Raw genomic sequence first — 24635 nt, forward strand, 5'->3', positions numbered from 1 at the left:
GTAAACGCCTGCTTGAAATGTTTCTTTAAAAGCAAAAAGTCAAACGGAGAAGTAAATTTAAAACATAAAATAGACAATTACCGATGTAAAATTTGTATTTATTAATTTTAAAAACTCCGCGCACGCATTTATCGGCAAAAGCTTTTTATTTGCGTTCAGGCAATAGTCCAACTACTATGGATATTTTGTCACAAGACCCCAAAGCACGTTGAAATGTTTACGGTGGAAGTGATGTTAGTAGTCGACTCGAGTAAGTGCCAATAAATTAGTAACAGCTAAAGTAACTATCGAATGTGTGAAGATAATATAACAAGTAAGCAACAAACAAGAGCTCTGCACAGAGCATCTGATAATGAACGCGTTTGCTGGGTAGTTAGCTAAACTAGCTAATATTCCGGGTAGCCGTTGGGAACTGCTGAAAACGTTTCAGGCGCGAATAAGAGCTGTTTGCTTTCTATACAATAAAACATGGTGTCTTCACTGATAGTCCCAGTTATAGATGTCCAGAATGATAACTTCAAAGAGCTTTGGCCTGCCATGGTGGTCGCCATTAAGACGTCGTCTTTCGTTGCACTGGACACGGTAAGTGCAAGTGTGTGTGAGAGAGCGTCTACCCGACCAGCATGCACCAGAGTTTAATCACTGTTAGCATTTCAAGTATTGCGAGAAATGTCGAAGAGAGGTGGGATCCAACATGTGAAACATTGAAGGCAAACACACACTACCTACCTTAGATTTCATTATCAGAAACACACCTTTTATAATAACATTTCACTTACAGAATTACAATCAAACACTAAATCAACAATTCATCCTTATTTGGCATAACTTTAATTTCCAGCTCATATACACCCCTCTCCATCCACTGCTTTACATTGGCTTTAAAAGAGATTACAGATCATCGTCACCTCTTTCATGACAATCAGTTCATATCCCTCAAAGACAGGCCCCTTTCTTAAGTGTCTGCAAGTGGTTCAAGATGGGAAGAGGCACAATGGGCCACTGCCTTCATCTGGGTGGCTGAAAGCAACAGCACTCTAATAAAAAGATGGGCTATAGACATAAAGGAAAGGGGAGAGAAAGAAAAAGAAAACAGATATTTAAAAAAGGGGAAGGCTGACTGTAACTATGGTATTATTATTGTTGTAGTTGTGGCAGATATTTATTATTACTATACTGTTTCCCCTTCTTCTCCCATATTCCTTACTCCATACACCAACCTATCCAGTTCATATATAAATATGCTGACACATATCACTGACTCTCATACACGCATGCACACAACTCAGCCTATCCTTCAACAATACTCGAACCTCGTCTTTCAGAGTCTGAACATTTGTCACCACAGGCATCATCGTTACTGCTTTCTCACACTGTGTATTTGTTCATTTTTCTGTTCCCTGTGTTGTGTTAGGAGCTGAGTGGTCTTGGAAACAGGAAGTCCCTACTGGCTGAGTAAGTAAAAACATCAGCTGTTCTCTCTGCACTTTTTTTCCAACACACACTCACCTGAAAGAGGTTGTTGTGTAAGAAGCCATGGATGCAAACTATGCAGTTTTCAGTCAGTGTCATGCCATCTGACCAGCATATTATATTAGTGTTTATGTTTCTGTCCATTCACCCTGACCCTCGCTGTCATGTTTCAGATCTATAGAGGACAGATACAAAGCCATATGCCATGCAGCTCGCTCTCGCTCCATTCTCTCCCTGGGAATCTCCTGTTACAAGAAACTGAATGACAAGGTACAACAAGATTCTCCAAATGCATAAAATGTGGATACAGCTGTCCAATAGGCTTGGGTGGTATTACGGTTTACAAGGGTATTTAGAAATCCTGACAATATGTTTTCCAATACCATCATAAATACAGGTGCTCTTCTCTCTAACAGACTCATGGTATGTACTGCAAAGCTCACACCACCAGAGGTGAGTGTCTAGTCTCTACTGGTGGAACAGGCAGCTGAGCTGACAGACACCATGACTTTGAGTGGTGGAGGAGTAAGTTACAGAACTGTATCCAGCCAGCAATGGCACAGAGAGATGCCATGGGGGAAGGCAGCATGTTCTTTTACATCTAACTCAGTCAATTAATTAGCACCACACACTCATACTGTTATATACTCTGGTAAAATTTCAGGAAGGTATGAAACACTAGATACTGTCCAAGCCTACTGTCCATATACTTTTGTCCATATACTGTATATCAAATTGTTATTTTATATTTCTGATGAGCATGACATTTACACGAAGAGGAATGCTAATTAGATGGTTCTTACATATAAGTAATTTATGGGGTATTTATGATCTGTCTTCCAACACCATCATCAATTCATGTATCTTGTGCATGTCAGATAAAAGAATTTGCCACAGCAGACTTCTGTGTTATATCCGCGAAGTTCATTCTATGTCTCCTTATTTGATCTCTTCCCCAGGCTGCAGACACGTACCTGGTCCAGGTGTATAACCTCACCCTGCTGTGTTCAGAGGAGTACATCATAGAGCCTCAGTCAGTCCAGTTCCTGGTTCAGCATGGCTTTGACTTTAACAAGCAGTACGCCTATGGAATCCCATACAACAAGGGCAATAATAAGGTGATGATACTTACATGCTGATCTGTACTGTGCTGTGTGTTCTGAGCCCACTCTGCTCTCTATTGTACACGTCTGTTACATGTGTGGATCCACTGAAGACTTTCTAGTTATCATATATTGTAGTGTTATATTACATCACCAGTATAACATACAACAGGATGCTGCAAAGGATAATTGACCTCCCTCATGTTATTTGGTTTGATTGTCGTTTCTCTCTCTACCTTATATGTTAGGGAGCATCAGACGACCAGGGCGTCCACATCCGGGCCTTATTCACTGAACTGCTGCGTGCTAGGAAGCCTCTGGTGCTCCACAACGGCCTCATTGACATGGCCTTCCTTTACCAGGTATCATCAAGTTATTAAGTTATTTTACTGTCGAGGTTCATTTTTTTTCTGATCTGTAAATGGCATGTATTTTATTTGCAGAAGTTGAATACCAAATAGATTTTTTTTTTTTTTTGCAAATGAGGTAAATGATAAATGATAAATTTATGATAAATTAAAAAATATTTTCTTACATTTTATAGATGAAATATTAATCCAAAAATGATTTGCAGATAAATCACTGATGAAATGTCAAACAAAATATGGACAGACATTGCATATTAAATCTTTTAAAATGGTCTTTGTCAAGTGTTCAAATGTTACCATCAGCTGGTTAAAAACAAGAAAGTGCACACGTGTCAGAGTTCCCATATCGTATTTTAAATCTCATGTCTTTCTCACAGCACACTGCACTTGTGTTTTTTAACATAATGGATTTTGTCTTTTTCTCTCCCAGAGTTTCTATGCACATCTGCCCGAGCGCTTGGCCACCTTCACAGCCGACCTGTCTGAGATGTTTCCTGCTGGTATCTATGACACCAAATATGTCACTGAATTTGAGCTCCGGCTCACTGCATCCTATCTGGAGTACGCCTATAAAAAATGGTGAGTATATGCATACAGTATGTGTGTGTGTGTGTGTGTGTGTGTGTGTGTGTGTGTGTGTGTGTACATATATAAAGCTCTGCTGCATCTGGACTATCTACATTAGGCATGTCCAAAGTCCGATTTTAAGCAGCTCGTGTCTTGTCTCTCAATATACACCATATGTAGCCCATCACACAATATTAGTTAATCATGCAATTTCACTTTGAATTTTTTCCGTTCACCTCACAATGGCAGCACTACTATACAGTTAATAAACACGCACCAAGTAGGAACAACTCAGGTGGAATGAATGTGTTTTAATAAGTAAACAGTAAACAAGCAAACAAATGGTTACGTAGCAACAGACATTTCTTGCGAGGTAGCAGACCATAGCAGAGATACTTTTTCACTGAAAGATGAAACAGTTGCATTTGTCTCATTTGTATGTTGTTGTTTTTTGTTGTTGTTTGTTTTTTAATGACCCATATGAATTAAGTAGCAGCTGCCACCAGGAATTTTCACATTGTTTATTCTCGCCCCCATTCAGAAAAGTTTGATCACCCCTCGGCTAAACAAACCGAATTTATTTGGACTAAAAAAATATTAGTGTTTTATTCTTATTTCATTTATACTACTTAAGGTTTTCCATGTATTTGCTGGTTTATATCCCTTTTGCAATAGGACAAGAACTGATTGGAAAGTGTTGTTAACCTGAACTCTAAAATTATTAATTAAAACGCAGAGGTCCCTAGCGCATCTAAATACTGGGCAAGCCACCATATAAGCATACAAGATTATCAACGACCCCACATGTCCTCTTTGACCACTGTAATCTAAGAGGACCGGTCTGTAAAACAAATGGAAGGAAATTGGGTTTTATTCGAAAAGGCAGCAGTACAAGAGATGGACAATTTACCTTGCATATAGATTGGTAAATGTGCCTGCACTTTTTCCAACATTTGGCATGTTTTGCCTTTTTAAATAGTATGGATTCATGCTTTTGGATATTGTTGGTCAGTTCCAGATTGGCCACTGCCATTGAAACCCTTTTTTCCTACGTGATCATATTTTTTATTTTTGGTTTGTTTTGGTCAGAATATCCCTGGAGGGACAAATTAAGTGTTTGGAATTTAATTACATATAATTGTATCTACATCAAACATAATTCACAAATTGTCACAAGTGGACTGTTATTATTACCGATAAAAGGAAGTGTCAAAGTTTTAAACTGTCAGTTCTAATCGATGTTAATGTCACTCTCTATTCCCTCATTCTCTCTTCCTCCTTCTAGTAAGCTGGATAACAGTCGCAGTGTGACCTCTGGAGGGGCCGGGCCTCACGTTCATGTAGAGTTCTGTCAGTATGCCGGCCACATGTCCAGCTATGTGGACTACAGAGTATGTCCAGCTGTGGCCTCTGCTGAGGGACAGACTGACGTCTGCCAGCGCTTCTCTGTGAGTTTCAACCTGTCTTTACCCAAAAGAGTCTTTCACTTTTTCTGAAATTCTCCAAGTGAAGTAAAACAAATAAGTTTTTTTCCTTCCTGTGTCTTTCCCTGTGTCTATCAGAACCTGTGAGCCAAATAGACTGTATGTTTTTATGTGTAAATATATTCATTAACTATCCTGTCTTTGTGTTTGTCTGACAGGCGTTTGGCTGGTGTCCTAATGGCACCCAGTGTCCATTATCCCACGACACAGACTTGATCGTCCTCCAGGATGAGAAAGGCGCAGGGGACAAGAGAAGAAAAAGGAAGAGACATAGAGAGAAGAAGAAAGGTAAAGGCGGGGCAGCAGGGGGATCTTCCATCTGTGACGATGGCCCTGGAAGCAAAGTACCCCACATGGAGGTGGATCCCACAGAAACAGCAGATGACCATCACGGGGCTGAGCAGTGCCCAGACAGAGGGCTTATAATGGACAGTGATGGAAACACGCAACTGAATGAAGGAGGGGACATGAAGTCAAGCAGTGAGGGGAACGGAGTGTGTGAAGACAACCCAGACTTTGGAGACACTGCAACAACAGTCACAACTGATGATGACACAACCACAAAACCCAACACAGTCGATGGTGCAGACAACAGAGGGAGAGAAAACATTAGTGACCACCCACCTAAGACAGACGATCAGAAGAAGAAGAACGACGCAGGAACACACCGAGCGGGATTTGATGCCTTCATGACGGGATACATTTTTGCCCACTCGTGTGTCCTCATCAAGAAGGAAGGAGCGGGAGCTGTAGAGACGGAGAAGGGGGAGGAGCAATCGTGGCTTCCTTCGTGTCTCAATAAGGTCTACCTCAGCGGCAAGGCGGCTCCTCTCAACATAGTTAAAAGCACCTTCTCTAAATCGTCTAAGGCCCATGTGCAGAAGATGGAGATGGTTTGGGGAGGGAAAATGTAGTATGCACACTTGTATACAGAATTTATGGTGTATACATATGCAGGTTTACAATTTTATGTTCTTCTACATGCATAGCGATGTTGGTCCAACACTTTGGTTTAGACTGAAATATTGCAACAGGTATTCACTGGATTGCTGAGAATTTTTGTACAGACATTAATGATCCTCAGAGGATGAATTTTGCTGACTTCAGTGATCCCTGACTTTTCTATCACCATGAGGTGTACACTTTTGGTTTTTAGTCAGATATTTTGATAATTATTAAATAGATTGCCATGAAATTTGGCAGAGAAGTCCATACCTTCCTCTCGCTTTTTTGGTTATGTCTGTTTTAAGAATAGGAGACAAAATCGGGGGTAATGGTCAATTTATGTTCATGGCAGAAACGTTCAGTCTGACAATCTAGGGAGATAAAATGTCATATTTTTCATCCATTTCAGTCTGTTTCTCCTGCTCCCGTATTGTTTTATTTCTGTACATTTTTCACCCACTAATTATCCTGTAAATACTCAGATGTTTTCATACATAGATAACGACATTAGTGACTTGAAAATTGTAAAAGCAGCAGTACATTGCATTGCAGAGGCACCTATTTTAATTTAGTATTGAGCCAGTATTTGTAGGGTTTCTCTGAAAACAGCCAAAGTGAGATAATGATTGATATGCATTTATCCCACATTTCAGATTTTCTATACTTGTTTCTGAAATAAGTTGTGGAAAATAAACTGATGTTCACAAACAATGATTATTTTGTTGTTATTTCATGTGATAGGTTTATCTGCAGGGATGACAAACTGTCAAGAACTAGACACACTTAATTTAACCAGTGCATAAATGAATAACTCGGCACACAGTGTGAATGGACAATCCGAGGTACAGTATGAACTGCAAGTAATTCTGTGGAATCACTGAGTCTTCAGGCTGTATGGGTTACATAAAAAATGTATATTGTTAATGTAAATCAGGAGTAGAACACCAATGGCACCACAATTACAAATTTAATCCCCATACACAATATCAGGTCCCATGGTGCTGTATACAGTATAACAGGACCAAGGGCTTAGTAGCCAGTGTAGTGGCTCTGTAAGGCTGCTCAGGCACAATGGTGCTAAATGCTAATGCCAGCATGTTAATATACTTTTGTTTTGCAGGTATAATGTGGACCACCAGTTGGTTTCAGTTAAAATTTTGCACTAGTTTTTATTGAGTTCCTGAAAATTTGGCAAAGTGATGTTAGAGAGGTAGAAGTTGGAGCGAGTTTGAGCAGACCTGAGGCCTGGTACTCATTTAGTTCCCCATACAGAGGATTAAACATTTGATCTTGGTAACAAATGGCCCTATTTCTGGTTTACTATACCTGCCCCCGGTGATTAAGTTTTTCTGTAAGCACTTCAGCTGCTAAACATTGAGCGTAACCTTTAACTAATTAACTTCTTAAGAAGCTTCACATTAACCCAACATCAGTGAGGGTAAAGGTTCTCACAGAGCACAGGATCATTTTACATACCTGGGGTTTTTATATTTTTTCATTTTAGTGAAGTTATCATCAAGGAGCCAAGTTTAGGAAGTGTGGTGCTGAAGGTGGTTCAGTGTGTTCACAGGACTGCAGTGGTGCTGGAGCTTCCTCGCATTGCATTGGTTGTGCGATGCTGACTTTGTGTAGTTTGGTTGACGTCCACTCTCGGGGCTCCAGGGCAGCCGAAGACCCAGGAAGAGTCCTGCCCTGTGATGTCAAAACAAGTCATGAATGTGGATCCTTCTCTTGGTCGCTGTCAGTCTCAGTGTCTTCCGTTCTAATAATGGAATAATGGACTATGAAGTGTTGACCTGTTAAATGATTTGTGTTAAAATAAATCTGTGTAATCTCACAGGTTATTTAAGTCCAGAAAACATTTGTAGAGTTCATCCTTCACACTACTGAGGCAATGGAACTACACCTTTTTTGTCCAGTGAACAGCAGCAACTCAGGTGTGGAGTAAGGAAGTAAGAGCACAGAAAGATAAATAATTATTAATAAAACAGGCAATCTTTGAATAACAAATTAAGTGATATTTTATGGATAAATGTGTTGCAAGGCTACTTTACCCAATGAGGTAGGCTCCATTAATTTCTCTGTCTTCACAGCCTTTTCTAAAACTGTATGATGCAGATGTGGGTCTTCACACTCACAGTGTCCCAGGTTTACCACACAGACACATCATCTGAAATTCCTTTGTTATGTTTGATCTTTAATTTTCACCTGAATCTGAGTATAAATTCCTTTCATCCAACATTTGAATTATTTATATCTACTAAACATGTTGGAGTACAGCATACACAAGCCTATGGGACTGACATTGTTAGTTTATACTGGGGTGTAATTTACTACCAAAACCTGATCTTAGTGGACTTTAATGAGTCACAATTTCCTCTGCAGGTTAACAAATTACTGTAATCTTTAACAATATAACAACTATTCTTTGCATATATAATTTTATGGGACAGATATATGTTTAAACATGGTCAACATGGCCGAAACTGGGAATTCAGCTTATTTTTGTCAAACTACTTACTTTTCCACTCAATAGTACTAGCTATATTTTGTGGAATATGATGCAGATTCACCAGTTTGACTAACGTAAATGGGACTGTATATTGTGAGTCAACAGTAGATAGAGTACAAAACAAAGCCCCGAAACTTCGTATCTGTGCAATAAGCACAACTCCAAGTATTGCTGTACTGGTAGAATCGGGAGAAGTCCCACTAGAGCAGCCAAGACAAACTTTAATTTTCTTAATGGATTCATCTTAGAGGATTTGGGAATGAAAACACAACTACAAGTGTCCTTACGTATAACAAATTTAAGGGAAGTTGTTTTGGCTGGAATATAAAAGATAAATCAGAAGAAAACAATATAATGAAACACATTTTAATTCCCCCTCTCCAATAAGCAATGTTTCTCCATGGTTATTTCCTAAGGCTAAAGTTGACCATGAGGTCATGGAGCTAAAGAAAGTTTGAGTGACAACGAAATAGGACGTGATACAAACCAGTATACAACAAATCATTTTTACAGTTTCCTACAGATATTTACTGATGACACAAAAGACCAAAATGATCTTGTGAGCAATAGTCTACATCCCACAATTTCAGATTCAGATAGGGAATAGAATAACAGATAAACTGATGGTTTACACAGCAGAGATGATGCCAGTGATCATTGGTCTTCGGTGGGTGGAAGAAGTGAGGCCAGACAGGGTGGTGTTGTAAACTGGCTCTGCAGGCAATTAGGGAAGATCTAATGTTTGTCAGAATGGATAAAACATCACTAAACATGAGGCATATAATGGACATTCCATTTGGGAAAGTGGAAAGGTAAAGCACTAATCAAACAGAAAATATCAGAACTTTTGCAGACAGTATGGGCAGAACATACCTTAAAATTCAGAGGACAGTTAGAGCACAGAGTGTCAAAGGAAGATGTAGAAGGGAGGAGGCAATTATATCCAGATTAAGGTTTAATCTCACTGGTTTAAACAATACACTATTGTTGTTGGGAAAAGGTAATTCACACCCAGCTGGCGCCAGACATCATATGACGTCAGAAAGATTGGACTTAAGCAGGACAGAGATAAAAAATTTGGGCTGGAATGAAAATCGGATCAATGACATTCTAAATATCTAAGGATGTTAGAATTTCACGTTGTGTGGACATAACATTATCACATTTTGCAGACACTGGGTTCTGTTCTCCATACTTTGCAACAAAGGGTCATTATTCTAAATCAAGATGATGTTGGGATGAGATTGTTTTGGATTGTCCTCAGTATTCCACATCAAATGATGCTGGCATTAGACCTTGAATTTTTCTCATCGGACATCACAACCTAAATTCAAACAAATATCAGTGTCTAAAGATGTTGGTGGCCAGCTGGGCAAGTATGTGTGCATTGCAATAGAGTGATCGATTTCCTAATAAACACTGGATTGTTTGATAGAATTAATTTATATATATATATATTTTTTTTTTAAATTATTATTATTATTATTAGTAGTAGTAGTAGTAGTATCCACCTTTATTGCATGTAATTTAAAGAGTTATGTAAATCAGGTCCTGTGTTACATACTCCGGTACGATAGGTGGCGGTATGTACCAAAAAAGCTTGTATTATAATCTACCAAAACCGCATTGAAGAAGAAGAACCGTGACAGTCCACCGACCTGTCTGCAGTGTGTTATTTGTCACAAGCTGGTAGTGCTAAATTTTACGCTGTGTATCTTGTCTTTTATCCTTTTTATAACCACCAAATGAAAGAAACGTTAACGTCAGTGAACAGCAGTTGATACTCTCGCATACAGAAATGGCAGACGATGAAATAGACTACAATATCGTGTTTCCAGATGCGGGGACATCGGGTGAGCATCATTTCATTGTACTGTGTTCATGCCTCAGTTAGCTTAGCGTGCATGCTAACGTTTTTCTTACAAGGATGCCGTGAAGATGTAGTTCTGCTGACTGTTAGCTTTAGCCTTTTAGCTTAGTTTAGCCAACCTTGCCTTGGCAGCTTTGGTAACGCGCTGTATTATTGTGTCTTGTTTTCAGAGAGGCACTGGCAGGGGACAAAGGAGCCAGTTGTGATCCTGTTGGGCTGGGCTGGATGCAAAGACAAACACCTCTCCAAGTACAGCTCCATCTACAATGAACAGGTGAATAGTAAATATCTCACAAGACATTCTGCTTACTGTTGTACTGTCATTTAGCAGCATTGTGGCATTATAGAAGCAAAACTATCAACAGCTCATAAATATTTCTTTCTTTCTTTTTCTGTTTTCCTCAATTTTAGGGATGTGTCACCATACGCTACACAGCTCCCTTGAAGACAGTCTTCATCTCTGAGTCGTTTGGCTACAAGGAGCTGAGCAGTACAGCCCTTAAATTGCTGGAGATCCTCTATGATTACGAGGTGGAGAACAGTCCTGTTTTCTTTCACATATTCAGTAATGGTGGCTTCATGCTGTACCGTTACATCATAGAGTTGTTGTACAATGATAAACAGTTCAGTTCCTTGTGTGTGATTGGGGCCGTAGTGGACAGTGCTCCAGGTGTTGGGAATGTTCCTGGGGCTCTGCGTGCACTGGGGGCCACCCTGGGGCCCAAAATAAGTCCTGTTTTAAGGTACGTTCTCTTAGCCCTTTTCGCAGTGACTGTTTTCCTGTTGCGAATCGTGCTGTACCCATTGACCAAGTATATCCACAAGAACCACTATGACGCAGTGCTGGAGAGGCCACCCGCCTGGCCTCATATCTACCTGTACTCCAGAGCCGACCAGGTGATCAGGCACAGGGACATCGAGCACTTTGTGGAGACACTGAAGCAGAAAGGCGTCACGGTGGACAGTTTTGATTTTATTTCCAGTCCCCACGTCGGTCATTTCCGGGATTTTCCTGAGCAGTATGCTCTTAAGTGCCGTGATTTCCTGGTCGCTTGCATGAAGGACTTGGAAGGGACTGAGATAAAGAAGAGACAGAGGATTCAGAATCAATGAGACCTGGAGAGAAGCTGACAAGATTTTGCTAACCCTCTGTTAAGCAGTCTTGTGAGGAAAATCAGACAGCTCTTACTCAGTGGTCTGAGAAATCGGTTAGAAAATGAGGTCAACATTTTTTTTGCAAGGCGGCTGGAATTTGAGCGGAGCTAGTACAAGATGTTGATGTTTTTCCGTCCCAGTGCACATAATGGCAAGGTTCCACAAATGTTGTTTTAGGTGTGCTAATCCATATCTGGAAAACCAGCCATATGAAACACTGTAATTCACATACTCCTAAAGTGTGTGGCACAAAACTGCCTACTAAAATGTTTCTGCAACAGTCATAAACCATATGTAATAATAATAATAATAATAATACAAACAATTTCTATACACTGGAAAATAAATCCTTTAAGATAATTTAACTGGTATTTAATATTGCTGTGAAGTGTGATGCATTGTACATTAGTAGTAGTGATTCTAAAAGTGAGGCTGGGTATTGGAAAATAATAATTTGTAGCTTCTATTTATAAAATTTACAATGTATTTATGGTTTTAATTGCACAATTTGTCATTAAAATTAGATCATGAGGGTGCTTACATTGAAGGCAACTGTCAAAAATTAATACTTTTTCTTTAATGAATAAAAAAAATCTCAAATTGTTGCCTTAAACGGTAAATGCCTTTTGATTGTTTTTGGTCCAGAAATTGTAGAAAACCCAGCCCTGATATGTAATACACAGTTGATTTAGTTTAAGGAAAAGGTGATTGACTATGAATGTATATGTCCAGCACAGCTATTGTGTTCTTTCTAACTGATGTGCCTTCAATAAATTAGAATGCTCATAGAAAAGTTGGTCAGCCCATTCATTTCTAATGAGACCAAATGCTTTGGATTTGCCTCAAATGATTTCAAACAGGTTTGGCTGTGTCAGTTCCAATGGGTTTCTTGGAGAATCAGGAAATGTACTGTTACTCCAGACACAGTGGGAATGTGGTTAAAAAAGCCCTAGTTCCATATTAAAAATACTGCTGTTCTTTACTGTACAATGTTGGGGGAAGGGAATTAGGATGGCTGATAGTTTGCAGATTATTCCTTATTGGTGTCATAGTGGAAACTGATTGGCGTGAGTTGGACCTTTGATCATTTGTCATGTGTCCTGTGTGTGTCTGTAGAAATGTGATGACTTGTTTCATTTAAATGGGTGTGCTTGTCTTCAGGGTTATGGAGATGCAGTGGCTGTTCCAAAATCAGATGAAAATAAATTTTAGAAGGATCTCAGCCTCTGATTAATTGGTCAGTGAGTTGGTTTACTGATTGGGAATCTCCAAAAATCATGAATGAATGATTGATTTCAAACAAAATGAAGTTTAGTTCAAACCGCAGTATTATTCTCACTCTGAAATGCTCGGTGCAGCAAACATTTAATTAGCTATTTTTTATTTTCTATTTGTTTAAATACATATATAGAATGCTTAATGTTCAAAGACAGCATTTTCACTGATCTGTGTGAATGATTTGTGATAGTAAAATCCTTTTATAAAGCCATATTGCAATATCAAAATAATAGCCATATTGTCTAGCTCTATCATTTGCTGCATGACGCTAAAAATGCACCATGTAATGTGGCCCTGGATCATTTTCATACTTCTCTACTCCCGTCCAGCAGGGGCATGAAAAGCTTGTTTCTAACATCTGTATCCCACACAAAATACTGTCATGCTGGTCTACAAATGTAAGTTGTTATTTTAGTTTAAAATGTAAAGTGAAAGTTGGTGAATCCTGCTTGTAATGTTCATTTACACAGTGAACAGGCTGTAGCCAAAACAAAGGCCTAAAGCATTGCTAACATTTTAATGAGGGAAAGTTTATGGCAACTGTTTTTTTATTGGTTATGAGGGCTGTTTTAACTTCAGTTGATCTTTTGACTGTCCTCCTTTGCTGACGACCCAAAGGACTCACTTTGTGTACGTCATCCTTAGAGGGCTCACTGAAGGGAAGACATCAAGACAAGGTGTCTGTGTGATCTCATACCCGGAGGCAGATAAAATCCAGCCATTTCCCCTCTACTCTCGTCATGAGACATCAGGGACTGTTTGAAGAGCGTGGCTCTGAATTGGTCCAGCAGGGATGGTTATCGAATGTCTACGACATGTCAGATTTGACATTTGGAAGAGCGAGTGGTTGGCATTTGTCTCTGCGTCAGGCCTGGCCCTGGCACTTCATGTATCATGTAGAGCTGCTCGGAGGAAAGGGAGAAAGAGGAAAGTTTACATATCGGCACAGACAGATGAACATCGCTTACTGGAGTGCATATGAGACAGGCTGCTCTGATCGTGCGGGTGGTCTCCTGCATTGTTCTAATGATGTAGGACGTCCTCAGTAGTTGCCCTGTTACTCTGAATCAAAGTGCTACACAAATGCTGTAAACTGTGTTTTGGCTTTCTTTTTATTGATTTACAGAAAGGAAACATGTCACAGACATGTTTTTGTTATTAAGAAAAACAGACTCCCAGTTAGAAATTACTGGGAAACGTATTCAGATCCTTTCCTTGAGTGAAATATATAATGTAAAAATAATCCATTACAACTAAATGTGGCATTAAAAAAATCCCACTTAGACAAAATTACACATGTATTAGCAGCAAAGTACTTATTTAAAATTGTCCCTTTATTATGTACATATCATATTTATCATACAATGGAATTATTATTTAAACAGTATTTTTATGTAATACTCAGCCCAAGTAAAGGATACCATTGTACAAGGTTTATACTGTAGTTATAATACATCACAATGCAAGAAAAGACAACAAATGGTTTGAACATTACCACATGAAATAGACTTACAACATACATTATACTAAACAATATAACTGTGTTACTACACTGCAAAGTACTGTTATGAAAGAAAAACAAATCCTTACAAACAAATCATGTTTCATACATAAAGTTGGAATCAGTGAAGTATAGTTGGTGAAAGCTGTATCAGTTATAGAGTGAAAAGTACAATATATCCCTCTGCAATTAAATATCAGTTACCATTACATGAAAATATTTAAGTTAACTACAATTCAAGTGGGGTTTTATAGTAATTGTACTTAGTTTTCACCACACATCTACTGTAGGTTACTGCATTGTATCATAGTCTTGCAAGACACAAAAGCACAGATGAAACTAATAGCCTAACTGGTGAACCATATCTTTCTTTTTTTGCTACCTGGGGTCAGTGTGCACAGGTTACAAACATAGATTTACGCTGACACGACAAACTTGTAAGCAAACAGTCATTTACACATCCAGCTACAGAACAATATTATCCATCCATCTTCTAACCGCTTCATCCTCTTGAGGGTCGCAGTGGGGCTGGAGCCTATCCCAGCTGACATCAGGCGAGATGTACACCCTGGACAGGTCGCCAGACTATCGCAGGGCTGACACATAGAGACAGACAACCATTCACATTTACAACTACGGACAATTTAGAGTTATCAATTAACCTAATCCCCAATCTGCATGTCTTTGGACTGTGGGAGGAAGCCGAAGTGCCCGGAGAGAACCCACACTGACACATGCATACTCTGCACAGAAGGGCTCCCACACCCGGGATCGAACCGGGAACCCTCTTGCTGTGAGGCGACAGTGCTAACCACCACACCACCGTGCCGCCCCAGAGCAACATTATCATTTGTTTGAAATCATGTTTCTGGTCACTTGATAAATGTAAGTCCAAGGTTCACTCTCATTTAGCTCTGTTTTTGGTCTCCACCAACTTCTGAGGGAAATACAGGTCTTTAACCTTTAAATTCCCTGATATGTTCACCCAGTCTCTGTGTCTGTCTGCTGTGTGGTGCTGAGCAGATGTCCACTGGGTCTGGAAAGCTTTTTCTGCTTTTTCTCTGAAGACAGCTGCCTGCTGTGCCAGAAAATGATAGAATGGTGAGTGTGAACCAAAACAGTAAAGCTGAGGGCCGGACAGTTAAATGATGAGCTGTTACTCTTAAAGCTTTGTAAAGCTGAGGGAAGCAGCTGATTCAGTTGATCGTTCTCTTTAGGTTCATTACCACAAGTGTCCCCTTTAAAGATGGCTGCTTTAGAGACAGAGAAAATGATTAGTTACAGGAGATTGTCTCTGGGATCATTAGAAGACTTTTGAGTAACTAATACAAATATTTATTGTGGTTTACACATTAGATGGTTACATTTATCTACTTGATTACATTAAGTCATACAATACAAGTCATGTTGGTGGATCAAGGTGAGTGTTGGCTCACTGACCAAGGACTCAGTTGTAGAAAGTAACTTAAGACATTAACTAAAGCTCTTTGCCTAAGTACAATTTTCAGATACTTGTACTTCACGTGAGTATTTTCATTTCCTGCTATTTTATCTGCTCTACTACATCTCAGAGGGAAATATTGTACTTTTTACTCTACTACATTTATCTGATAACTCAAATTACTTTGCAAACTGGAATTATTAATACATAATATAATCTATAAGCAATTTATTATAGTAGTGTATTATTACAGGTTAAAATAAGATAATACTTTATTATATTATAATTATAATATTAATTAATAATTAATTAAAGTACTGAACACATGAATGCATCAGTTATAATCCAGTAATGTACATTATTCTGAAATGGACTATTCAGCATTATGAATACTTTTACTTTTGGGATTTACTTTGATGCCAAGACATTTGTACTTAAGTAAACCTTAAAATGCATGACTTTTGCTTGTAACAGATTATTTCTACTCTGTGGTATTAGTCCTTTGTTGAATTAAAAGATCTGAAGGCGTCCTCCTCCACTGCAAGGGGTTAGAACAGGTACAACTTAAACTAAAACACTCACACAACTTACTTAAGTACCATCATAGCAACTATCATATTACATGTACAGTGATTTAGTCAAATCAAGAAACAGAGTTTGGTAGTTTGGTAGGTTGTATCCGACTGCCACCTGACTCTGAGACCCAGAACATCCATGAGGCAAATCCAAATATCTCCATGACCTTTCATCCATACAGTGACATTAATATTCCTAAAGAGGGCAGCATTGACTCACAGTTGCCATAATGCAACATCTCACTGAGGCCTCATCTGAGCATCAGCCGGACTACGATCAGGTTCAGCAGTAGGTGTTTTATTCTGGGCTCCTGAGGAATAAAGGCTGTGAAACATTACCTTCAGAAGCTACTCCTGTGCATGTTTGCACTGCTTTGAATCAGGAGAAAGTGAAAGGTTGTGGTGGATTATTTGTGCACAAAGAAATACCATCTTCACATTCAAAATGTTGGGGTTATTCAGGTAGCAATATTACTTTCCTAAAATCCTACCTTCCCTTTTCTTGTAATTTTATTTGACATCAATGCAAAGTAAGATTCAAAGTAAAGAGAGAATGAGTCTTTTCAGTTAAGGGTGGGAGATAAAGGCAGGAAAAGAGAATAGCTGAGAATGGATGGATGGGAAGTAAACGTCATAACACCCCCACTCTCAGAAACGCACTGAGAGAAGAAATTACCCCATGGAAGTTAATGAAGTCTCACAAGTTGATGAGGGGAAAATTGCGGCGAAGAGGGGTCAGCGCTTTCTCTTTAGCCTTTCCCTCTTCCACGGAAAATGGCTGCGGTCAAGATCCATACTTTTAGAGGACGCCAAGCACTCCAATGCAGAGATGAAGTGAGAGAGGGGGGAGGGGAGGGCATCAAGATTAATGGTATTAAGTGGTAGCACTTGGCAATGCGGTAACATATCGTCTATGTTCTCTATTCCACGCTGATAGTTTCATAGACCTTGGCTTTACACATTGACTTTTAGCTGTGATTTACAGGATTCAAATAATCCGGGTGGCTTTTCATCATTGCAAGACCCACGAGCATCTTCAGTACGGAGTAACATCAGTAGCAGATTTATCAGGGAATGCAATCAAAACCTTAAAACACACCAATGTTTGCTGGTTATCATGCAAAGCCCCAAAAATGAACTTTCTTTCAGAGATTTGTTTATTCTGGGCAACAGTTTTTGCTTGGTTTAATGTCACTCCGAATCGAAAAAGAAATATTTGTATTTATGTACATGATGACATTTTGGATGCTTCCCCGTGAACCCCCCTTCTAGATCATTGCATGGGGAAGTGCAGTATTTTATCTGACAGGCGCACACACAGAAGCAGATAGGATCTAGTGGCAAATCTCTGTGCTTCCTCCTCTGGTGATTTGAAGTGATTTTGTATAATGTTTGACATTTTGATTTTTAGGTCTGACATACTGTGATTTTATGGCCCTTGATGACAATGATTTCATGTTGTGTATTTATTTATTTTTGAATTTCTGTTTACACGCTGGTCTGCATTACTACAATAAGAAAGGATGGTTCTTAACATAATGTGTCTTTGTCTAAATTTGGGGTTTTTTTATACTGGGATTTGTATTAATTTGTTAGATAGATAATCCACTTTTTTCATTACTGTGTCCCTCCTTGTAATCTTTTTAGTCCCCCCATTCTTATCACTTCTCACACACACACCCAGTTGTGTCACGCTGTATTTTTCAGACGACACAGGGCGTCGAAACCTCGACTTTCTCTCTGGCTCCGCGGGACTGGCCTTGTGATCAAGTTGAGCGGGGAGCCGGTGAGAAGTCACTCAAGTCACCCTCTCTTCCCTCTAATGAGCAAAGTGTCTCGTGGAAGCCGAGTCCGAGACAGCATGGGAGCTCACACACACACACACACACACACACACACACAAGTACGCTCACACAAAGAGGAACAAATGCATCACCAGTGCACACAAACACACACCTTCAATGAGATGAAATCCAGAGGATCAGGACCAAAGTCCCATCCACCTTTGAGTAACTTTAAAAGGTCTCCTGGTGTTTTGGATTGAAGAGTGAAGAGAAAATTGATGCGTGTGTCTGTATGTGTGTGTGTGCGTGCGTTTTGAGAGGGGAATCGGCTTGTTGGACCAGACAGGAAGCCGTCATCAAAATCTCCCCTGGTCTATCTCAGCCCCTCAGCCCTCTACTTAAGACCAAAAGAGGCAAAAAAAGCGATGGAATGTTAGATAAAGGAGGAAAAAAGACAGAGAGACATAGAGGGAGAGGAAGATGGAGAGTGAGAGGAACAGCAGTGTAGAAACCCCTCAGCATGTGTGCAGCCTCTCTCCCATCGTGTGGTGCAGCAGGCTGCCTCTCTCAGCCTATTCAAAGCGAGTGTGTGTTAGTGGAGGAGTGTGTGTGTGTTTTTTCACAGATGTCCTTGAACAGAACCCCCTCGGCTCTGCGGATCCCTGCTGCCACTGGAGAACATTTGACAAGCAGCAGGCTCTTGTTAGAGCGCTGTCAAATTAAAGGTAGGTGTGTGTGTGTGTGTGTGTGTGTGTGTGTGTGTGTGTAGGTCTGAGGAAGTGTGTGTGTGTGTGTGTGTGTGAATGTGTGTGTTTCAGAAGCTCTATTCAGAGCCCTGTCAAATTAAAACTACCAAACAAACTGTGCGTGTCACACAGACAGGCCAAGTCGCGTGTATGATGGCAGTGGTAGGCCCTGGGCTGCTTTGTCTGTGTTTGTTTGTGGGTGAATCTCTCGGTGTGTGTGTGTGTATGTGTGTGTGTGTGTGTGTCCTTGTGTATGTGTGTGTGAGAGAGAGAAAGAGAGACTTGGATTTTGTGGCATGCATTTTTTTTTTACATGCATCTTTCACTTGGTTGCAATAAACAAATACACACATTGGTGTGGAGGCAGAATCTAATGAGGTGTGTCTAAAAGTAAAACATATACTGTAGTAAGTGTCACACTTACACACACATTCAACCTCCGCATACTGAAGACTCCATTCAGATGATATTACATGATTATACAGGGGTTTGAAGGTCTAGAAAGCCAGCAGTATGAGAATACAAGCTCTTGAAAAACAAGCAATTGTTACTTTTCACAATTCAAAACAACTACTGTCTGAGTGACAGTATCAGTTATTATATTCATTTCATTTTAAACTGAAATAAAAAATGTTAATAACTCTTAATGTTGCTCAGGAAAGAAGACGACATTAATTTGTACCTGCATTTACACAAATGTATCAAAGCAACAAAATGACAAACCATTTTCTGGTGAAACACTGAGGTGGGTGAGATAATATAATGAACGTGAGGTGATAAATGATCATTAAAAACAAAAGGAAAGCTGTAGGTCTCCTGCAGGTACTGGGGACACTCACAGATGTAAATACAGGCAAGCTTTATGTCAGGGCTCTGTATCATCTACATGATATCCCACTGTGTGTGTGCTAAGCGTGTGTGTGTGTGTGTGTGTGTGTGTGTGTGTGTGTGTTCATGTTTGTACACAAGGACTAAATACTGTATGTACTAAACAATGTTAAAGAAACGTTATATTTGTACCTTAGTATGTAGCGAATATGTTGAAACATAATGTTTCTTTAGGTTACAAAAAGGCTGTGGTTAAAGTGTGGTTGTGTGTAGGCACAAAAATTTCTAGGATTTGAGGACATTGGGGGTGTAGCTTTGACCTCTGTGGAGGGTTCTGGGGGGATCCTTCCCCAGAATTTTTTTGATGAATGTGCTCTATTTTGATGCTTTTTATGCACTCTGGCACCTTTGTTACCCCTAAAACTTTTTTAAGTCTTATTATGAATTTGGATTTTGAAAATATTAGTAGCGGTTAGTAATTAGTATGGGTTGGGGGAAAAAATCGATACAGCAAAGTATTGTGATATTTTTGTGGGGTGGTATTGTATCGTCACACAGTGCCGAGTGTCGATTTTTTATTATATAGATTATAAATATTACAAATACAAATTAAACTGTGGGTAGCCTACTAGAATTATATAATCAGTTGCTTTTTCAGTCCACATTTTGCTGCAAAAATTAGCTTAAGTGAGATGAACAAACTGAAAACTTCATCTTATGAGATAAAACAGATGTCGACAAAGTTTTCCTTTGGGGGCGTAACTTACAGTTGATAAAAGGTAATAAATCGCAATATATCACAATATATTTTATTGCAATACTCAGCATATTGCAACATTTTTAAAATTGCAGTAATATTAAATCGTGACTTAAGTATCTTTTTAATATTGAATCGTGGATCCTCTGGTGATTCCCACCCATAGTAATTAGTATTAAGTAGAAACACAATACTCCACAAGTGCTACTAAAAATGTATTGACTAGAGTTGGAAAAATAGTTAAAAGTGGTAGAATGTTACTAAGTACATTTATTCAAGTACAAGTATGAACGCAATGACAGATTATTAGATCTGGGCCTTTTTTGTTATCATTAGACCTATTCTTATTTTTTAAAACATATATATATACCTAGCCTAAATATTAAGATTCAGGGCTATTTATAAATCATTTGAGGCTGAAGCCTCGGACGCCCAGGCCTAACGACACCACTGTTTGGAATTAAAATACCCAGTTTTGGTGCCATAGTCACAGCTGTAAATGAAGTGATGTCTCACTAAAAAACAACAGGTTTTGTTATGTGTTGGTTTTGAATAGTGGTGTGCAGCTTTTCAGCCGTCTCGCCCAGGCCTCACGCCATCCACCATCCCTCCACCTTCTGATAACACAGTGAGCTCTAATACATGTAATCAGAACTACGACAGACTAAAAATGATGATATGAAATGTACAAATGTAACATATCCATGGTTTGCAGAAATGGACAATGCCAACATTTTCTTCAGACAACTGGGCTTGATTATGTTTATTTTCAGGCTTGACTCTAATCTTTGCCTTTTTTTCTTGTGGTTTAGTGGTTAATTTGACCTCTGATTGAGCCAGGGGAAAATCACTCTATGGTTGGAGAGACAGAAGGTGGGCAGATACACATATAGAAAAAGGTCAACTTTGAAAGATGCAGAGAACTGACTGCAAACAGCTCACATCTTGACAAAAACAACTGTAGAGGGACACAGCTGGCTTGGCCCCCTTCACCTTTTGGACAATGTTGCACTGTCTTTATACTAATATTAGTGCCTACTAGCTGTAGCGTCATAGTCAGCCTACAGATATTAGAGTGGTATTGTTCTTCTCATCTAACTTGTGGCAAGAAAGTACAGTGCCCTCCAAAAGTATTGGAACAATTCCTGTGAGGCCAATTCCTTTATTTTTGTTGTAGACTGAAAATATTTGGGTTTGACATCAAAAGATGAATATGAGACAAGAGATCAACATTTCAGCTTTTATTTCCAGGTATTTACATCTGGATCTGATACACAACTTAGAAGATAGCACCTTTTGTTTGAACCCACCCATTTTTCATGAGAGCAAAAGTATTGGAACATGTGACTGACAGGTGTGTTTTGTTGCCCAGGTGTCTCCCAATTACATTGATTATTCAAACAATAAATAGCACTGAATGTCTGAGCTCAGTTTCAGATTGGGTACGATAGGTTTTGCCTGTGCAGACTGCATTTAGAGGTGGAACCAACATGAAAACCAGAGAGCTGTCTATGGGTGAAAAAGAAGCAATTGTGAATCTGAGAGAAGATGGACAATCAATCAGAGCCATTGCACAAACATTGGCCATAGCCAGTACAACCATTTGGAATGTCCTGAAGAAGAAAGAAACCACTGGTGTACTAAGCAACAGACGTCGAACAGGTAGACCAAGGAAAACATCAGCAGTTGATGACAGAAACATTGTGAGAGCTGTAAAGAAAGACCCTAAAACAACTGTTAGTGACATCAGCAACAACCTCCAGGGGGCAGGAGTGAAGGTATCACAATCTACTGTTCGCAGAAGACTTCATGAACAAAAGTACAGAGGCTACACCAGAAGATGCAAACCACTCATTAGCAAGAAGAATAGGAAGGCCAGGCTGGAATTTGCCAAAAGGTACAGAGATGAGCCTCAAAAATTCTGGGAAAAAGTTTTATGGACTGATGAGACAAAGATTAACTTTTTCCAAAGTGATGGAAAGGCGAAAGTTTGGAGAAAGAAAAGATCTGCTCATGATCCCAATCATACAAGCTCATCTGTGAAACACGGTGGAGGTAATGTCATGGCTTGGGCTTGCATGGCTTCTTCTGGGACGAGCTCTTTCATCCTCATTGATGATGTAACACATGATGGCAGCAGCAAAATGAACTCAGAAGTCTACAGAAACATTTTGTCTGCTAATTTAAAGAAAGATGCAACCAAACTGATTGGGAGATCCTTCATCATGCAGCAAGATAACGACCCAAAACACACTGCCAAAACAACAAAGGAGTTCATCAGGGGCAAGAAGTGGAAGGTTTTAGACTGGCCAAGTCAGTCTCCAGACTTAAACCCAATAGAGCATGCATTTTACCTGCTGAAGAGGAGACTGAAGGGAGTAACCCCCCAAAACAAACAACACCTGAAAGAGGCTGCGGTGAAAGCCTGGAAAAGCATCACAAAAGAAGAATGCAAAAGTTTGGTGATGTCAATGGGTCACAGGCTTGATGCAGTTATTGAAAGCAAAGAATTTGCAACTAAATATTAAGTCTCATTCACTTTAATCTATTTTAAGTTTATATGTTCCAATACTTTTGCTCTCATGAAAAATGGGTGGGTTCAAACAAAAGTTGCTATCTTCTAAGTTGTGTATCAGATCCAGATGTAAATACTTGGAAATAAAAGCTGAAATGTTGATCTCTTGTCTCATATTCATCTTTTGATGTCAAACCCAAATGTTTTCAGTCAACAACAAAAGTAAACGAATTGGACTCACTGTTCCAATACTTTTGGAGGGCACTGTACATTTATAAGTAAAATATTTACCAAAATGTCAAACTATTCCTTGAAGGGCTCACAAGCCAAAGAGGTTGGAAACCACATTAGGGTTAGTGCTAGAATTAGGATTAGGAGTAAAGTTAGCCATTAAATAAAGTTTAATTTCAGAGAATATATACTTTTTGTAGAATAGTAATAATAGTATGCATGTGTATGTTTGCTTACCCGAGTGTGTATGTGTGCATATTGTAGTGTCGGCACACTACAGAGGCTGTGTTAGTGTTTTAACTTTGCCTCCATTAGCAAAATGTTATGATTTATGCAGTTGCTGGCAGACTAATATCTTTAGAAGTTTTTTTTTTCCTTTATCTTGTAGCTGGGAAGCCGATTCATCTTAAAGAGTGATGAGGGGAGGTTGCTCTCTATGCAAAACGCATTAAAGCTAAATGAGGAGTCTATTACTCAAATCTGGCTGATAATCCGTTAGCTAAAGACCCCTGGCCGCTAACTAAGCAGATTAAGATATGTCATTGCCACCGCGACCAGGATGACAATAGTACACTACTTACGTTCTCACACACAGGCACACACACAGGCACACACACACAGTAACACATTGCTGAATACAACACTTCTGCTTGGCATTCTGCACACACACTCACACACACACATTGTCTCACATATGCACATAATATGGTCAGTTAATCCTATACTTTCTCACACAGTCAAACACACACACACACACACACACACACACACACACACACACACACACACATGTAGAGTCTCACACACATTGTCCACACCCCCACCACTTATCTACATACAGTGTCTCCTTGCCAACTCACTTCATAGAATTAATTCTCTCCTCACCGCCCACTCTGTTGTGCTGTTTGGTGTGTGTGTGCGTGTGCGTGTGAGTGTGTAAGAAATGCACAGGGGACTCATGAAGAGGCCGTGTTTGTATGAGCATGGACAATTCATCATGGCTTGATTAACATACAAGATTTTTATCTCCCTTTCTCTCCCTCTCTCTCCCTGTGCTTTGGTCCTGTGGTGATAATTACAAATAATTTATTCCTACTGGTTAATTAACTGATATCCTCTGCACAGACTCCTAAAAATACAGGAAACATTTTGAGTAGCTCCAGAGTAAAGCCGAGTCGGTTTATCTTGCTGTAATTACTCAAAACAAAACAATTAATCATGGCACGTGAAATGATGGTGATGTTGACGTCTTTGTAACCTACTGAAATTCTGATGCTAACAAATATTAGCAGTTCAAATAATCCTGAGGACATCAAACAAGGCCTTAGTTGTTATTTTAGGTTACAATCCTTAAGATTTTGGTCCTAGTTGATTCAGCAACATCCATACCGTGGTAACAAGTGTGAAGCGGGTTGTATAAAGTACTCATCCTAGTCAGTGCATTACAATAGATGACAGTTCGGAGAAGCAGGCAGGAGTACTGGCAAGGAAGCTAAGCAATG

General features: G+C 39.4%; 2 protein-coding genes across 2 annotated transcripts; both read left to right on the forward strand.

Annotated features, from left to right (window-relative positions):
- Window positions 1-56: 56 nt before the first annotated feature.
- Window positions 57-6651, forward strand: toe1 (target of EGR1, exonuclease). Its single transcript, XM_033650769.2, has 8 exons — window positions 57-582; window positions 1415-1455; window positions 1647-1743; window positions 2433-2591; window positions 2825-2938; window positions 3375-3523; window positions 4797-4959; window positions 5154-6651. Exons 1-8 carry the CDS (start codon window positions 469-471, stop codon window positions 5907-5909), a joined length of 1593 nt encoding a protein of 530 aa, XP_033506660.1. The 5' UTR covers window positions 57-468; the 3' UTR covers window positions 5910-6651.
- Window positions 6652-10086: 3435 nt separating this feature from the next.
- On the forward strand, window positions 10087-12270 carry tmem53 (transmembrane protein 53). The gene is made up of 3 exons (XM_033649913.2): window positions 10087-10305; window positions 10493-10596; window positions 10734-12270. The coding sequence occupies exons 1-3, from the start codon at window positions 10251-10253 to the stop codon at window positions 11433-11435; spliced, it is 861 nt and encodes a 286-aa protein (XP_033505804.1). The 5' UTR covers window positions 10087-10250; the 3' UTR covers window positions 11436-12270.
- Window positions 12271-24635: the final 12365 nt, after the last annotated feature.

This window comes from Epinephelus lanceolatus, chromosome 12, assembly GCF_041903045.1.
Source record: "Epinephelus lanceolatus isolate andai-2023 chromosome 12, ASM4190304v1, whole genome shotgun sequence".
Taxonomy (NCBI): Eukaryota; Metazoa; Chordata; class Actinopteri; order Perciformes; family Serranidae; genus Epinephelus; species Epinephelus lanceolatus.

What these genes read in the sequence shown, in the direction of transcription:
- tmem53 (XM_033649913.2), top strand. Translation starts at nt 10,251, where the DNA reads ATGGCAGACGATGAAATAGACTACAATATCGTGTTTCCAGATGCGGGG. An exon ending in TCCAGATGCGGGGACATCGG is followed by an intron (nt 10,306 to 10,492) that starts GTGAGCATCATT and finishes TCTTGTTTTCAG; the next exon opens with AGAGGCACTGGCAGGGGACA. An exon ending in GCTCCATCTACAATGAACAG is followed by an intron (nt 10,597 to 10,733) that starts GTGAATAGTAAA and finishes CCTCAATTTTAG; the next exon opens with GGATGTGTCACCATACGCTA.
- toe1 (XM_033650769.2), top strand. Translation starts at nt 469, where the DNA reads ATGGTGTCTTCACTGATAGTCCCAGTTATAGATGTCCAGAATGATAAC. An exon ending in AGGAAGTCCCTACTGGCTGA is followed by an intron (nt 1,456 to 1,646) that starts GTAAGTAAAAAC and finishes GTCATGTTTCAG; the next exon opens with ATCTATAGAGGACAGATACA. An exon ending in ACATGGCCTTCCTTTACCAG is followed by an intron (nt 2,939 to 3,374) that starts GTATCATCAAGT and finishes TTTCTCTCCCAG; the next exon opens with AGTTTCTATGCACATCTGCC.